Source organism: Rattus norvegicus, chromosome 2 (genome assembly GCF_021556685.1).
Source record: "Rattus norvegicus strain SHRSP/BbbUtx chromosome 2, alternate assembly SHRSP_T2T, whole genome shotgun sequence".
Lineage (NCBI taxonomy): Eukaryota > Metazoa > Chordata > Mammalia > Rodentia > Muridae > Rattus > Rattus norvegicus.
The window spans coordinates 249,484,196-249,500,997 of NC_141535.1; the positions used below are offsets into that span (position 1 = coordinate 249,484,196).

Genomic DNA, 16,802 nt, shown 5'->3' on the forward strand with positions numbered 1-16,802 from the left:
TTTACCAAATATTACTAAAATAGGATGGCAGAACAGTGTGTAAATCCATCTAGTTAGTAAGTACAGTGGAAAGGATCAAATACTGTCACATGCACGGCGTCATTTGTTATTTATCTGCAGCCCTCAGGATGATACAAAAGACTGTTTACAATTTAGGTGTCGTTGACAACTGAAGGCTTGGAATGAGTGCCTGTAATTGGAGGGGCAGAAGGTGAGGGTGGCAGAGAGCAAGATAGAAGCAAGGGTGAGTGCTCCAGATTTTACTAAGTGCCTTAGAGACTAGACTCCTTTAATAGCTCCCCTTTTAACAACTGAATGAAATGGCTTTAAAAGCCATTTTACAGATGAGGAAATTGAGACTTACAGACCCCAAGGCTCTCAGCCACACAACCTAGCAAATCTGGGGCAGAAACAATGACAACAGAGCTTGCTTGACTCCATCATCCCACCTGTCAGGCAGGAGGTGTACGCCGTTTGAATAACACAGTATTATAAAATATACCAAGTTTTACACAGTGGCTCAGATTTTGGTGCCTCTTGAAGTAATGGGCCTTTTACTCTCCTTGAAACAGAATAAGAGACAATGTCTTCAAATGGTTACAACTCTTCATTTTGTCCCAGTTCCCAGCACTTCATGCTAAGTTATGTGGTGCACATAACTCCGAGGAAAGACACCCAGAATTGGCCTGGTCTTCACACAGGCACATGTGCTTGCACATGGGTATACACCATCTCCCAAATATGAGTGTAGTACAGCAGAAATTTCTAGCACTGTGGAAATAACTGGAAGAGCTGAATAGATCTACAGGAGAAATAGTTAACCACAGGAATGTTGACACCATTATAGATAGACACCTAGAAGGGCTGTCAGAGGTTCTTCATGAGGGCAATGTAATTACAGAGGAAGGGACCCAGAAGAAGAGATGTTGGTGAGGAAGGGACTGTCTCAGATAGATCATGACAGTGAGACCACAGAGAATTAAGGCTTGGAAATGGATCCAACAACAACAACAACAGCAACAGCAACTGCTACTACTTTCATTCTTCATCTTCTTCCTTCTTATTTTCCTCTTCTTCCTCTTCCTTTTTCTCTTCTTTTCCTTCCTGTTTTTTTTTAAAGGTAGGGTTTCTCTGTCCTGGAACTAGCTCTGCAGACCAGGCTAGTCTGAACTCACAGAGATGTACCTGTCTCTGTCTCCCAGCTCTTGGATTAAAAGTGTGCACCATTGCCCTTAGTGGATTCAACCTTCTTAAGGATGATGGAAATCCTTCAAGGCAAAGACAATGTGTTGGCATGTTTATCATGTGTATCAAACTTGCTGGTCCAGGTCTTCCTGGCAGATTTTCACAAAACAAAATGAATCTTTCTAATTCTCAGTGCTCTTGATGACCATGTACTGAGTAAATATCAGTCTTTACTATCTCCACATTTTGTTATACATTTATAACTTTCTGCTAGAGTATTTAATTTCACAACAGACAGATCTAAAAAAAAAAGAGTTTTGTGGAAAAGTCATGCACAGTGTCAAAATGCATGATCATCATTCCTATGGCCCCAGTTATAATTTACATTGAGAGACATGTGTCTGATATTATGATATCCAACCAGTTCCTGGCACAAAACTCTTAAAAATCTTGGTGTGATCAAAGGCAAGGTGTCTTTTTGTATGCTAATGAGAAGACTGATGACTGAGAACTTTTGTATAGCTTCAAGAGAGGTGTGGATCATGTAAGGTAACCATGTGATTTTAGGCTTGGAATGTTCAGTCATTCCTGACCTTTGTGGGGCCGGGGTGGGGCGGGGTGGAGAAAAGCCAAAGTTGATCTGATCACCAAAAGCCAATGACATAATCAGTTACGTTTACAAAATAAAGTCTCAATAAAAATGCCAAAAGGATAAGGTTCATAGAGCTTCTAACTGCTGAGCATATGAAGCTATTGAAAGGTATGGCAAAGAGGCACTAGAATCTGTGTCCCTTTGAAAACACTTTTCCCTTCACACCTTCTCATGTGGCTGCTCATCTGTGCCCTTGCAATATAACTTACAGCCATTTTCTAATTTCTCTGAGCTGTTCTATAAAAAACAAAACGAAACCAACCAAACAAACCAAACCAAAACACAGGACCTGAGGAGGGAATTCCAAGAACTCCCTATTTATAGGTGGTTAGTCAGGGTTTGCGATTGATCTCAGGTTGGAGGGCAGTCTTGTGGGACTGAGCCCTAATCTGTGTCTTCTGATTTTAACTAAAGCGAACGCCAAACCTGACACTGTTGCCATTGCCAAAAGGTGCTTGCTGACAGGAATCTGGTGTGATTGTTCCTTGGGAGGTTCGGCTAGTAATTGACCAATGCCAATGTGGATGATTGGAGCCAACCATCAGAGTGAGTTCAGGGATCCCAATGGGGGAGCTAGTGGAAGGACTGGAGGAGCAGAGGGGAATTGCAACCCCATAGGTAAAACAATGTCAGTTGGTCAGACCACCCAGTGTTCCCAGCCACCAACCAAGGAGTGTATAGGGAGGGATTCATGGCTTCAGATTCATATGTAGCAGAGGATGGTCTTGTCTAACAACAATGGGAGGGGAGGCCCTAGGTCCTGTGGAGGTTTGGTGCCTCAGAATAGGGGGATGCTTGAATGGTGGGGCAGGAGAGGGTGGGTGGGTGGTGGAGCACACTTGTAGAGGCAAAGGGGAGGAAGGAGAGGGCGGATGTGGGATGGGGGATTTGTGGAAGGGTAACTGGGAAGTGGGATACCATTTGAGATATAAACAAATGGAGTGATTTAAAAAATAGAAAAAAAAAAGAAAAATGAGTGTGAATTCATTTAAATTATAGCACTTCAATTCGGGTCTACTGACAAGTGAAGAACTATTTGGTGTGGGAAAAGACCACAGATTTCAGTCATCAGCTTTGTTCTTTATTCAGAATACCATAACAAAAGAACTTGAAAAATAGTATATTCTACCATAAAATTGGGGAATTCCTTCATTAAAAAGGTAACAGTCTTTGCCTTATACAACAGACAGAATAAATTAAGAGCCTGACCGTTATTTGAGATCTTTGGGTTATGAAGTAGAACTGGTGGTCACAAATATTCATTTCTTAAGGACATCTGAAATCCCTAAGATTTAAACTCATAGCATATAATGCCAGCTTATTATTTATTAATGATTATCTGGTTAAAGTCATTAAAGGTATTTTAATATAGGCTCTTGTATAAATCAATCATTACACTTTATCAGGTTACCACTGGTATTAATAAAAATGAAGTATAAAGAACAGACCAAATATAGAAATCTATGCCTATAACTTTACAGGTCAGAAGTGAAAACAAGCATAAGGTAATTTTTAAAAGTGCTTCCTAACTTTCAGTATCATGTGCATCCCCAGGACAAGCTGACAAGATGCAGATGCTGATGCTGTGGTTATAGATGGGACCACACTGAACCCGTAACAGCTCCTTCAAGACACATGTGCTGTGGGACTAGGAAGGTGTAAAATAAAGCTCTTGCAAACCTTCGAGAGCAGATGTGACATACATATCTTAGACGTACCAATAACAGTTGGGGTCCTGTGTGGGCCTCAGATCTCTTAGCACCAGTGACCAGAGTGGCAGGGATGCCTTCATCCCATTTCTGAAGATGTGCTCTGGGCACATCCTCCTGCTCTCTAGTTTAGTTTAGTCTTCAGGAGATTCCTGGCCTGAATGATAATTCTGTATTCTTGGTCCTGAGCTACAAAATGACTAGAGGAAGGAGTGTGGACATGTCACATAGAGAATCTATAATCCACTTCAACGTTGTTTATGACTATTGCAGCTATAACAAATGCAGTTACTAATAAACAGGAACAAATGATTTTGAATTTCATCTTTAATGCATCTTAACAGACTAATGTGGTCCTTGAGAGCCGGTTGAACTGAAATTGGCAACACCCAATCTTCACAGGTTCAATAAGGGGTGAGTGTGCATTAACTCCTGGTAAAGAGCTCAGACTCCATTAACACCACATAGCAGAAGGTAGAGAGCATACTGAGGAATCAAAGCCTGAACAATCTCCTTCTGAAACATGTGGATGTTAAGGGAAATCGATTTAGTTAAATTTGGCTATGTCATGAAATAAAACCGATGGTACATTATCAGTAATTGATTAGTAGTTTGTGGGAAGCAATACACTAAGTATATCTTTGTAGAATTTAGTATATCTGCAGATATTTTGGATAGAGGGAAAGGTGGGAGGGAGAGGGGAGGGAAAAGGAGGGAGACAGGGAGGGAGGGAAAAAGGGAGAGACAAGGAGAGGGAGAGGGAGAGAATTGTTAAAGATACTACAGATGTAAAAGACTCAGACTTGGTATGAATCTGTTAGCAGAGACCAAGGTTCAGTGAGTTGAGCTTGCGTCCTCACTCACAACCAGCCGAGGGGGTATCTATCTGGTCAATTGTCAATTTTATAACTGGGCAGTAGACGTGCCAGTAGTGCTTAGCCATGTCCATAAGGCTGAAGTGAACAGGAATGAAGTAAAACCCATCAAGCCCTTCTAGGGCTCTGAGTTAATTTTGCTCTTCTCTCTTAACTGTGTTTCTCTTAGTGCACACTAGTTGTATTCAATAATGGGTTTATCTTGACATGCTCATAGATGAATGTAAAACACGCTCACCCTTCTTTGCTTATCCCACCTTCCCTTTCTCAGATGGCCCTTCTACCTTCCCACTTATTCTTTCTTTCTTTTTTTTCCTTTTCTTTTTTTTGGAGCTGGGGATCGAACCCAGGGCCTTGTGCTTGCTAGGCAAGCGCTCTACCACTGAGCTAAATCCCCAACCCCCCACTTATTCTTTCTTAAATCCTAATTCTGCATATAAGAAAAAATGTGATTGCACTATTCTTATCTCAGATACTATAAATCAATTCACTTAATTTAGCCTGGGGACTAAGTCTTAGTTCCCATCCTTCGTGCTCCCACTAAGCTTAGGTAAGTTGTGGGGCTGATTCTAAATAACGAGATGACATTTACAGACTTTGGTCAGATTAATCCTCTATTGTTAATGGCAGAAGCCTGCTCATTTTCAGGTCTAAATCCCCATCTGAGTTGGGTTTGGCTAAATTGAGGAGGAGGCTGTGTCTTTTAGAAGTACTGTCCAGATCCCAGCAGTTCCCATCATTATGCAGACAACACACAACATTGCCACGCATCCAGAGCAGCTACAAGCTTTTACTTTCTTTGCTCTCCAGGAAGCCAATTAGATGGATTGAAAAGAAAGACTGTGAAAAAGTATTTTAGATTGCATGAGAAAATTTATCATCAGAATGCAAACTACTGCCCCACCACTTTTTAGTGGAAAACAGAGAGAATAACTCTGCCTACTGACAGACCTTTTTTTATAAATAAATAAATAAATAAATAAATAAATAAATAAATAAATAAATAACACATGCTCCAAATGATACTAAACAATACTAAAGCATTGTCTGACCAGTCGAAACTACAGAAACGTTTCATGCGTGTGAGAGTGTGCACAATTTCAGTTTAGCTGTAAGATGCTGTGGCCTGGTGGGGGCTGTGTGGGGGGTAGATGTGCCTCACAGGTATCATAATAGCCTTTGTTCTTTAAACTTTTATGAATTTTAACATCACCAGTGAATTCCATGTGATTACTTTTTTGTTTTTCTCAATAACCTGCGAATGAATGTGAAGGCGTCTATCATTGAGACAATATGTTTAATTTGTGTGTTTCAGATTTCTCTAATACCTTTGACCTGTAATCAAACACAGCAATGCAGTGCAGCCATCTTTCAGTGAGTGGCAGAAGGCATTTACGGCAGTGGTTTGGAAAGATGATGATGGGGCTAACTGCTAAACTTGGGAGAGTGGCTCCATTGTAGAGCTCTTGTCTGCCAGGTGGGAAGGCATGTGACTAGCCATTAGTATACACACACACACACACACACACACACACACACACACACGAATGAAACAACAAAACAAAATAAACAACAAACGAAGCAGAATCCTGGTTGCTTGGTGACACCCTAACACATGGATGACTCTGCACTTGGGTGTGTGGTAATGCTGGTGTAGGCAGACCTACTGTGCTACTAGTCACACAGAATGCAACACGTGAGAAGTTGTACGGCAGACACTGTGTGACGAGGACAGTAAACAGCCTGCTGTGTGAAGTGTTTCCTAGGCTACGCTTTGTAACCAGGAGTTTGGAAGGTATTCCTTCAACTTCTTCAAAAGCTCACTGCTCCACTTGTGGAAGGAAGTGCTTCTGTGATGTTCACACAATGATAAAGCGCATGTCCTTGTTATCAAGTGACTCTAGGTTGCTCCGTGACTCTGAACGGTTTATTCCTGAGGACTCAAAGACTAGATGACTGAGTTGATAGCTCAGTGGGTAAAGTGTTTATTGTTCAAATACGAGGAGCTGAATGTGGATCTCCAAAACCCATATAAAATTCCTGGGCATCATGGCTAGAATCCCCGCAGAAGGGAAAGGAAGACAGGAGGAATCTAAGGTTTATTCTATCAGCTAGCTCAGTCTGTTCAGTAAACTCCATGCCAGAGAAAAACTGTGTTATACAGATAGACAAACCAACATACAGTGTCAAAGGTACGACACCTGAGCTTATCTTATGGCTTCTACAGGTAGGTAAACATGTAAGCACGTGCACCCTCACACACTTTCATACACATATACATATACACACACACATACCCATATACACAAAGCCTGGGAAATACTATGTTTCTCATTTATTAACACTACACTTTAAAGGATTCAAATGTGTATGCTATAGATTAAATAGTTATTTTCTTCCAAAGTTTGTGTGCTGATGCTCTGCCCTGCCCAATGTCATGGGATTGGGACATGGAGTTTTTTTGGGGGGTGGTAGAATTAGATACAGCCAAAAGACTGTTGAGAGAGCATCTTCACACTTCCATGAGCAAAGGAGAGATCACATGACCATAATAGCATAGCAGCTACTAGCTAGCCCCATGAAGAACACTTTGATAAGGACTGCATTGCTGGATACAGACTCTACAATCGAAATGCATGTGTGTTGTTTCAGACCTCAGTGGGGCTATTGTTCTAAGGAAATGAAGAGATTCACCATCACTACATTCTCAAGGGAAAACAGAGTATTTTTCTTGGGAATGATGAGGTCAGAGCTTCATGCTTTGCTGGCAGTCTTTTTACTGACTGAGTCATTTATTTCTCCAGCCCTGAATTATATTTGCATGCAAAGTAAATACATTTTCCTGAACCAAACCAAACCAAACCAAACCAAACCAAACCAAACCAAACCAAACCAAACCAAACCAAGCCAAGTAAAACAAATACCCCCTCAACAAACTAAAACCAAAACCCTGGGAGGAGTGCCATTGTTTTACTCCTGTTATAGTCAGTACTGATTTTCAAGTTAATTTTAGAGGTGTTAGTCCAATCTATTGACACTTTTCTTATTTATTCCCTGAAACAATAATCAAAGGAATATAATAACACTAAAATTCTCTGAAAAATGAGTTATTGTGATGGAATTCTTAACCTTTGCCCCTTTAAACCCAGCCATCGACCTTTGAATTAAGTGGTTCCATTTATCTTTGGTAAGTATCTTTCACACTTTTAAGAGAGTTACCAGTTTTAGTGAAAAGAAAATTAAGTATGTGTTAACCTGGCACCCACTTCACTTGCATAATTTCCCCATTTTTCATTTTGTATTTTCATCCTGAGTCAAGGCAATTAGCGAAAAGTCAGAACATTAGAGTTCTAAATAGAAAAGACACATCCATTACCCACCCTTTCAGCTTGATACTCTCTACCTCTTAACAACAAGCACAGATCCATAGAGAGCTCCAGAGAAACAATTTACCAAAAGCAAATTAGGCGCCATCATTTGTAGAAGCTTTGTACAATTTCGGATCTGGGATTTAAAAACTACCTTAATTGAGATTCATTATGCAATTTATGAGTTGGAATGGAAGAGTAAGATAATCTATAAAATAAGCTGTAGTGAACTGTGAGGAATGGAATGTAAAAGCCAGTCTTGGCAGCACTTCCATGAAGGAACTACAGGGAGAAAGAACATTTTCTGGGGGATGCTTTGGTAAGAAGAATAAGGGAATCACAAGCAGGTGGTCTTTATACTCAGATCTGGAACCTTGATATACAGGGCTGTCTGTAAATCAGATGTCTCCTGGGTATCTAGGATTGGTACAGAACTTTAAGCCCTCAGATATTACCCCTATTAGACCAGAGCTGTTTATTAAACAAGATTCCCAGGAGCCTTGATGGATGTTGCAGCTTAAAGGCACGGACTTACAATAAGTTTTAGGAAGAGCAGTAGAGGCTATTTCAGGTAACATATAAGACAGGACCAAGGAGTCCGACAAAGTTTGTCTCAATGGAATTCGAGAGTGAGAGAAACCTAGAAACATGAAGAGTGGTGGGGCCCATGTGTGTCGGTGTTCTAATCAGGCCAGTGTAATCTGTGTTTACATATTTTATCAAGAGAGTTCATAACTTTATAACATTGACTGGCAGTTTCTCCAGTAATTGGCATAAAATCTGAACCAATAAAGCCTGCACTTTTTCATTCTTCCCACTCTTCTCTTTGTGAACCATGAAGTTTAATTAGGGATGCCTACAAAAGCATAGGTCATTACAGAAGTGTGGACAACTTATCAGAAGATGGCACTGAAGATAATGTCTCTCCCTTCCTCAGCAACCACTGCCTATAGATCTTCATGAAGTTGTTGGGCAAAGCCTATATTTTGTGTTCTGGTGAGACAAAGATGGCATTTATGGTTGGATGTGAAATATTTCTCCAAGTTGCTGAAGGCTGGCTCCCTTGTGTAGTGTATTAGTGACAGAGCTCTGGGAAGCAGCTGGATCATGGGGTTTCTAACCCTGTAAATGGATTTATGCATGGGGTAGATCCATTGCCTAATGGGTGACTGAGGTGGTAGAACCTTTAGGATGTAGGTCCATGTGGGGAATATTCACAAGTGTGTTGTCCCGTTCCCCTCCTCTCACTCTGCTTCTGAGCTACCATGAGTTAAGTGGCTTTGTTTTTCTGCCACTCACACTGATGTGCTGTATCACAGGATCAGAGCAGCAGATCCATGGGACTATGCTTGAACCCACTGATGACATCGGCCAAAACAAACTTCCTCCTTTAAGTTCATTTTCTCATAATGATGGACCAACACAACTGACTACTGTACACAGTACTTACTCTGACAACAGAAAGAGAGTCTAGGATTAGAGCTGGAATAATGGTAGGTGATAGTGTTTTTCAGCTCCTGAGGTGTGCAGTAAGGGGAGTGTCATGTGACAGCAAAGCCTGGAAGTGGCACTGGTGATGTACACTAGAGGGCGTAAGTCTGTGACCATGGACTTCTAGGTACTCTGCTTTCTCAGCTACCTGTGAACCTTCACGTACTCGTCACACTTCTCTAGGACAGTGCTTTATCCTTTCATCATAAATTAGACTTTTTCATGGTCATTGTCTTGTGCACCCCACTAGAGGTGATTAATGCCTGGGCCTAAGGACACTTGACCAACTGGTTACAGTAGCTTGAGAGTGAATCCCTGTGTCTACATAGTCCATGGTGATCAAGGACAATGTCAGTCACAATCAGTTAAAGTACCAGGTCTCCTTTAAGGAGGCACCTGCCTTGTTCAACAATTAGATATTGCCTCGTTCATCCAGCACAAACATTTCTTCTGGCTTTGTGGCATCTGAGAATTTCATAAGAACCTACAGTTTTACCCTGGAGACTCAGTGCTCTATGTTGTTGGTATTTCTAGATATCGTGATGCTATATTTAGTATTACCAATCAACTTGAGAGCTGATGGCTGACAGGTGATCATGGGTGTGGTCCTTTTGAACACAGTTGTATAAATGCCTGTATTGACTCACCATTTGATCAGTTCAGGTTTTTCCTCACTTATAAATCAAGGGACTTGACTAAGCTCAATAAATGATGACTAAGCTCAAAGGTCAACTCTAGTTGAATTTGTTCAATACTACCTGGTTGCTGGGAAGGAGGTAGAGAGGCTTACTCCTATACCAACTAGTATGAGAAAAATTCTGCACTGGGCAGATGCAGAAACTCAGTGTGTGGACTGCTACCTTGGGCAGGAACTGGTCTTAAGTATGTCTGGGGTTAAAGAAGACTCCAGAACCTAGTTTATTCCTCAGGGTCTAGGCCAATAGAAGCTTAGAACCAAGTGTCTTTTCCTGCTGAGAAAGCAGTTCTCCTGTGCCCATGCTTGTCTCACCCAATCTCTTAATTTTGTCTTCAAAAAAAAAAAAAAACCTAAGGAGTTAGTTTGTATAAAAATTGCAAACTTGTAGACAAAATGCCAAACACAGCCTTTGTGGTGATAAATGACTTTGAATTCAGTTCCCTTGAGTTTGACCTACTGAAGAAAGATCAGTGCTTAAGCATATAATTGGGAAGTGAATTTTGAAGAAAATCAGACTGATAAGGAAAATTGTTTTTTTGCTCAACCCCAAAGAACCACATTTCTCTCTGTTGGGGAAAATGGAAGAAACCACAGAAGCATATTGGATGGTTTGAATGGTTTGTCAGTAGTTGACACTTTTACTTGTCTCCACGATAGAATGTATAAATTTAAATTTTTGAATTGTTCACTCTTTAGATAGAGGTGGAACTTTACAGACAAATGGCTGCTAATCCACTTGGCAGAGGACAGATGGGACGAGAAAAGGGAGGGACAAATTCACCATCTCTCCTGTAGTAGTGATGGCTCTGTCAATTATGCTTAATAGTAATAAACACAGCTTTTTTTTTAACTGAATCTTTTTCTTTTTCTTGAGTACACTGAACTGGTCATGTGAAAGGGCTTATATACTCCACACCAGGACAAGGTGGCCAGAAACTGATGGAGTGGCCTTGCAGGAATGATCCCACATGATGTTAGGCTGGAGATGGCTTGTTCTGATATCTCATTTCATACATTGTCAATAAAATCACTTCAGTGAAACAGAACATGCATCGACCATATTGTATTATAAACTAAACGCTGCTAGCAATTTATGTTCTAATTAGTTAATAAAAATATGCAGTATGTTTTATTCTTTAAGGCAATGTTGAGATTTTATTTTCAAGATTTTTACTTTATGTATGTGAATATATTGATGCTGTCTTCAGACACATCAGAAGAGGGCATCGGATTCCATTTCAGATGGCTGTGAGCCATTGCTAGGAATTGAACTCAGGACCTCTGGAAGAGCAGACAGTGCTCTTCACTGCTAAGCCATCTATCCAGCCCAAGGTTTTTTGATTTTCATTTTGTTTTGTTTTTAATCTGTTAATGTTGGATAAGAAAACGATTCTCTCTTTGATATCTAAAAATATACCAAACTTCTATATATACACAAAATTACTAGAGTATAATTTCAACATATACTTATTGCCAAGAATTAAAACTTGATTCCCTTGTACAAGGAATATTTAACTGAATTTATATCTGCTACTCAGTAAAAGAAAAATAACAGATTGATACTTTCTGGAAAATTGTAACTCTGATAATCACTTGCTTGAGAAAGGTTCATTATGCTTTAGAGCAGCAGTTGATTCAGTGATCAGATATAAAGTGTATATAAGGATCTATACAAACATCAACAGAGTGAAACGCAGTCTAAATGAGGAATCTGAAGCTACGTTTTGCTGGTCACACCCAGGCTGATGGGCTGGTTTGGGTACTTACTTTCCGATTGTGTTGGGTAGCATTGTAAGCTGATTGTCATCTACTTTTAGAGTTGTTAACTTTTTCAGCAATCCTGAAACAGAGAAGAAATTTCACCAATACCTCAGAGCAGGAAATAGCATAGACGGAAATCAGTGGATCAGTCATGATCTATACTTGGTGTTCTGATTGGCCATGTTCTACATATACAACACACAAGCAGAGACAGACTAGCTTTGGGTTTTCGTTGTGAAAATTTGCATGTCGATGGGAGTAAATAGCATCAAAGCAGACAAGTAAACAAAACAAGGTCCACACACTTGTCAATAGATACACCCTCATCTCCTTTCCTGTTCTTCTGCAAACGGGCTCCTAGAAACATTTCAAGTCAATTGAGATTTAATATTGAATTAATTTCTAAGCACCGATAACTCATTTTCTTGTGTTACAGACTGGAAACAGCTCTAAATGGAGGGTAACAGCCAACAAGAGGTAGGAAGGTTCTGCTGCCAAGTTCTTATGATTACACACTTGGAAAAATGACCACACATGAGTCACGCTTTCTGGGATTCCAAAAATGTTGAACTTGATCTGTGTTGGGACAAAATAGTATAATTTTTAATGTGTCACATTGAGCTGGCTGGGGATTAATGTTAGAACTGTATTTTTCATGTGTATGTGTGAGAGGTGGATGAGCTTTTGTGTATGTGTGCTTGCATGTGTGCATGCGTGTGGAGGCCAAGGTTGGAGTCTGGAGTCTGCTAGGATTGCTTTTATACCTTCTTTCTTTGTTGAGACCAGTTACTTCTGTCTTATCTAGACCTGGTTGATTTTACTTATCTGGTTGCAGGCTTGCTCTAGGATCCTCTTTATCTTCTGAGGCTCAGATTACAAGTGGACTACCTTTTATTTGGGTGCTTGGGATCTAAAGTCTAGTCCTCACTTGTATAGCAAGTACTTTACCCCTAAGCCATTGTCTTAGCTCCATAACTCCTTATTTTTCTCTGATCTATGCCTCCACACTTTTTATAGCTTGCTTTCCTATCACCTTAGTGTGCAATCACCGCACAGCCACTTTTGGCAAAATCACCCCTCTTACTCAGCCATTATACAGCCTGTAAATCAATGTGGCTTAAATAGCCAAACCCAAGGACAGAACATTAGTATTGGGCTACCTTTTGCTTTATATGGGAACTATGTATACGTATATATGCTGTAGATCACTGTATCCTACAGAAAGTTTGTCATAAAAATATTGAATTCATAATCAAATGTCTTTTGAGGAATGCCAACTTTAAGAAAATTAAACCATTTTCTTTAACACTGTTTTTCTAGGATTTTTGACATAGTAATATGAAAATGTGATCCTCTGAAATTATCCTGAAATTGTGCATGCGTGCATGTGTTTCTGTGTGTGTCTCTCTCTGCCTGTCTGTCCCCACATGCATATGGGTGTTGAGCATCCCGTGACATTAATGCTTTGTGGACATGGTGTCAGGTCATGTCACTCCTTTAGTACTCTGATAGTTTTTTTAAAAGCCGGAGGAAGCCACATGAAGTCTGAAGTAAGACTGTGGGTGACTTGGGATTTCAGTACAGTTACATTTTCTTCAGAAGCAGGTGAAAAGGAGAGTCCTTGCTGTCAGGTTCCTATAACAAAATACCTGCAACATGGGAGCATAATTCATCAGCTTGAAAACAACAGCAGGTGGGAAACATGACATTCACACAGTGTGAATTTATCGTACCAGCCTGAACATCTACTGGCCCGTTTGTCTCCTTTCAAAAGGTATCTGAATCATTTTAGCTCCTCTAGCATCTGTTTTGAAACATCAGCTCTGGGATGGAAAAGGACACCGAGGTTTGTTTATGAGTAGAGCCATGAATCACAGTAGAATATTCTGTAGCTCACAGCCCTAATCAGATTGCTGTGCTCCAGTTGACCAGTGGAGCCATGAGAGAAGTGTTGAGCTTTTTTATCTCTATGCTGGGTCACAAGAAGCTGAGGGTGAACGGCAGAAAGCTGATCAGAAATCAGGAAACCAGATCACCACATGCTTTTCCAGAAGACCTGAGGACTCTGGTATGAAGCAATTATGAGGGAAATTTGAGGCAGGTTTGGACTCAGGCAAATGTTTTCTGTGCAGATTGGAGACATAGCTCTCAAATGGATCTTTGCAGCAGAGGGAAGCCAGGCCTTTTTGGCTCTGCTGGAGTTTGTGGATTTACATTTACAGGACCATTTTGCTGTCCAAGCCCAACCCAAGGATTTAATCTGGACTGATTTAATCAGTTTAGAGACTGATTTAGGACTGATTGTGGGTCAACCACCATCTTCACCAGGGCTTGTGTCTTCTTCCTCCCCTGTGTTTGCCCTCTCTGTGTTTTCTATCTTTTTATATATGCCTGACTTTGGAATATTGGCAAAAAGTATGAGGAAAACTATTATCGTGATTGTAGATATTCTTGTATAGATACATAATTAATATGAATGCGTCAAACATTAAAATAGCTTTTTTTAAAATTAAAGTAGACATTTATTTGGCATTTGTACACATTGTAGTAGTGCTTTGAAAGCAAATGGCTGTGTACTCCCCAAGTCTAAGTTCTTATAGGAGCTGTCGTTGATTGAATACTTGTTATGTCAGAGCCTGTCTAATAACACTGTATTAACTAGTGAGCTCCTCAAAGTGACCCGAATACTCCCATACAGCGATGGGCAAATGGAGCACAGAGATACACATCCTTTTGAAGGCCACACAGCTGGCAAGCAACTTGAACTCAGGTGTCTTGACTGAAACCTGTGCTCTAATTACTAAGTGATCATAGTTTGAAAAATAAAGCATTATGTATCCCCCTTTACTGATTTCCTTGCTATTTAAAGACTTTTTAAAAAATTAAAATAATCGGAAAGAGGAATGAATAGAGGGCATTTTATTCTTTGTCGAAGCAGCACGCAGAGGAACCATGCACAGAATTCCTACTGGGTGTGCCTCTGTGTCAGTTGGCTTTCAGCTGCAGGACTCATAACAGAAATGGAAATTTTGTTTCAGTCGTATTTTATTTTATTAATTTCATGGAGATTCTTACCTATTATTTTTAAAATTTGTGGTGGCTTAATAGATAATCCATGTTCTAATAAAAGAGAGGAGGTGCCATTTCTCATCCAGTTGGTGTCTGTGCTGTGCATGTTGCAACATTGTAGCTTGTCAGCTACAGTGGGCGTATAACAAAGTCTTCATGTCTGTTGGTCAATAGGGGACCTCCTCAAGGAAGGCTGGTCTGTGTCTATAAGCAGGCTCTGGGCAGATTCACAAATACAATTTCCTCTGAAATTTTACTAAGCTATAAAGGACAGTTCAGTGAGTAACTAGAGTCTCTGAGCTGCTTTTGCTGTGATTTGTGATACATGATCCCATTGTTTTCTATTCTGTGGTTACTTTAACTTCTTTCGTCTTCTGTATGGATTATTTTCAATTTCCCGTCCTCTGGTGCTTTACAAGGTAGAAATTTTTATCTTTTTTTAAGTGGACACATTTTTATTTTAACATGCTTATTTAACTTCATTTTTCCTGCACGCTTGTGGGATTTTTTTTTTATTATCAGATAAATATTCATTCTTCTTAGAGGCCAGATACACAGCCTCAGCACTGAGAATGGGGCTACAGGTAAACTCTGAATCAATATATTTACCTATGCACTTTCAGTTGTATGGAGTGGTGCTGAGGGAATAGCCATATACTGCCACTCTGCTGTGTGATCAGGCAACGCTCTTTGTAGCTGACAAGCTATAATATGGCAACACACACCCCAGCTCTTCCTACACTCATCTGTCACAAGTTCCATCTAAGGTGACTAACATTCAGATCAATATCCTCACTGCACCAGAACTTCATGAGATGCAGCTGGGAAATGAGAGGTTTAATGAAGATTTCTGTTACATCTGATGGTTGGAGAAACACTGTTTGAAATGTGTTGATTATGTAAATAAAAAGTCAGCCAATTTATGAGAAGAACTAGTGTGAATTTTGTTAAAATCAGTGTTCTCCGTCAGCCTGAAGGAATGGTTAAAGTGGTTATAAAATACAGAAGGGAGCAGGAAAACTGCCCTGTCATCAAGTTTTCCTCCCATTGGGCTACTTAGCCTGTGACTTAACTTCCAGAAACATTAGCAAGTTGCTGAATACCTGGCACATCTACTACAAATAGGTTAAAGTCCCCATTTCAAAGTTAAGTGGATTGATGTTTATTCTCCTACCTGAGACATCTAAAAAGCAAAAGGAAGCATACAAAAGAGTTACTCATTACTCAGTCTTTTATAACTTTACTCATAAAATTCATAAAAACCCTAGTGTTCATGCTATACTTACAATTATTTCTACTTACAAGCAACTTACAACATATTCAGGACAATGCGACTTTTAAAGACAATGGAGCTAAGAAGTTAATTTATATTCACACATTTTTGTGTTATTTACCAGTTATTTCAATATAAAAACAGCCACTATCGCCAAACAACTCTAAATCTAAACTCTTACTTCTCATGACAATACCACAATTCAGGACATTTGATAATTTTAAGATATACCAATTTACTAGAGTTAGATTTGGCAGTTAAAGTTAACAGTTCATTTTACGGTATTCTTAATATACGTTTTATGATCTTTCATGGTAAATTTGCTAATTTGTTAATGTCAGGCTAGAAGTATCTTACCTACATGTGTAAACAAGTTATGCTGCCAAAAACGAAAACTGTACACTTGATATAATTACTCATAACAAGATGTTATATCCTCACCTATAGAGTCCGGCAGCTGTTGCAACATATTGGATGATAGTAAGAGGTCCTCGAGGGCTTCACATCCAGAAATATCCATGTCAACCGTTTCTATCCTGTTTTTTGACATATCCAGGTATACCAACATCTTTAACTTCCCTATAGACTTGAAGACAGTGCATAAACTCAGGGTTAGTTGGGGGAACTTTCATAAGGTTCTTGAAGCTGTAAAAACCACAATGAAATTAATTTTAATGCCACCACAGCAATAGGAAGGGTATGGAAGCATTGATCAAATGTAC

General features: G+C 39.8%; 1 protein-coding gene across 7 annotated transcripts in view; it reads right to left on the reverse strand.

Moving 5' to 3' along the window:
* Lrrc7 (leucine rich repeat containing 7) overlaps positions 1-16,802 on the reverse strand; it is a 479,249-nt gene that overhangs the window by 92,220 nt on the left and 370,227 nt on the right. For all 7 annotated transcript variants that reach the window (XM_087614691.1, XM_087614685.1, XM_087614702.1 and 4 more), the window contains 2 exon segments: positions 16,522-16,666; positions 11,745-11,817 (listed from right to left, as the gene is read on the reverse strand). In XM_087614691.1, the coding sequence (XP_087470817.1) occupies positions 11,745-11,817; positions 16,522-16,666 (218 nt within the window).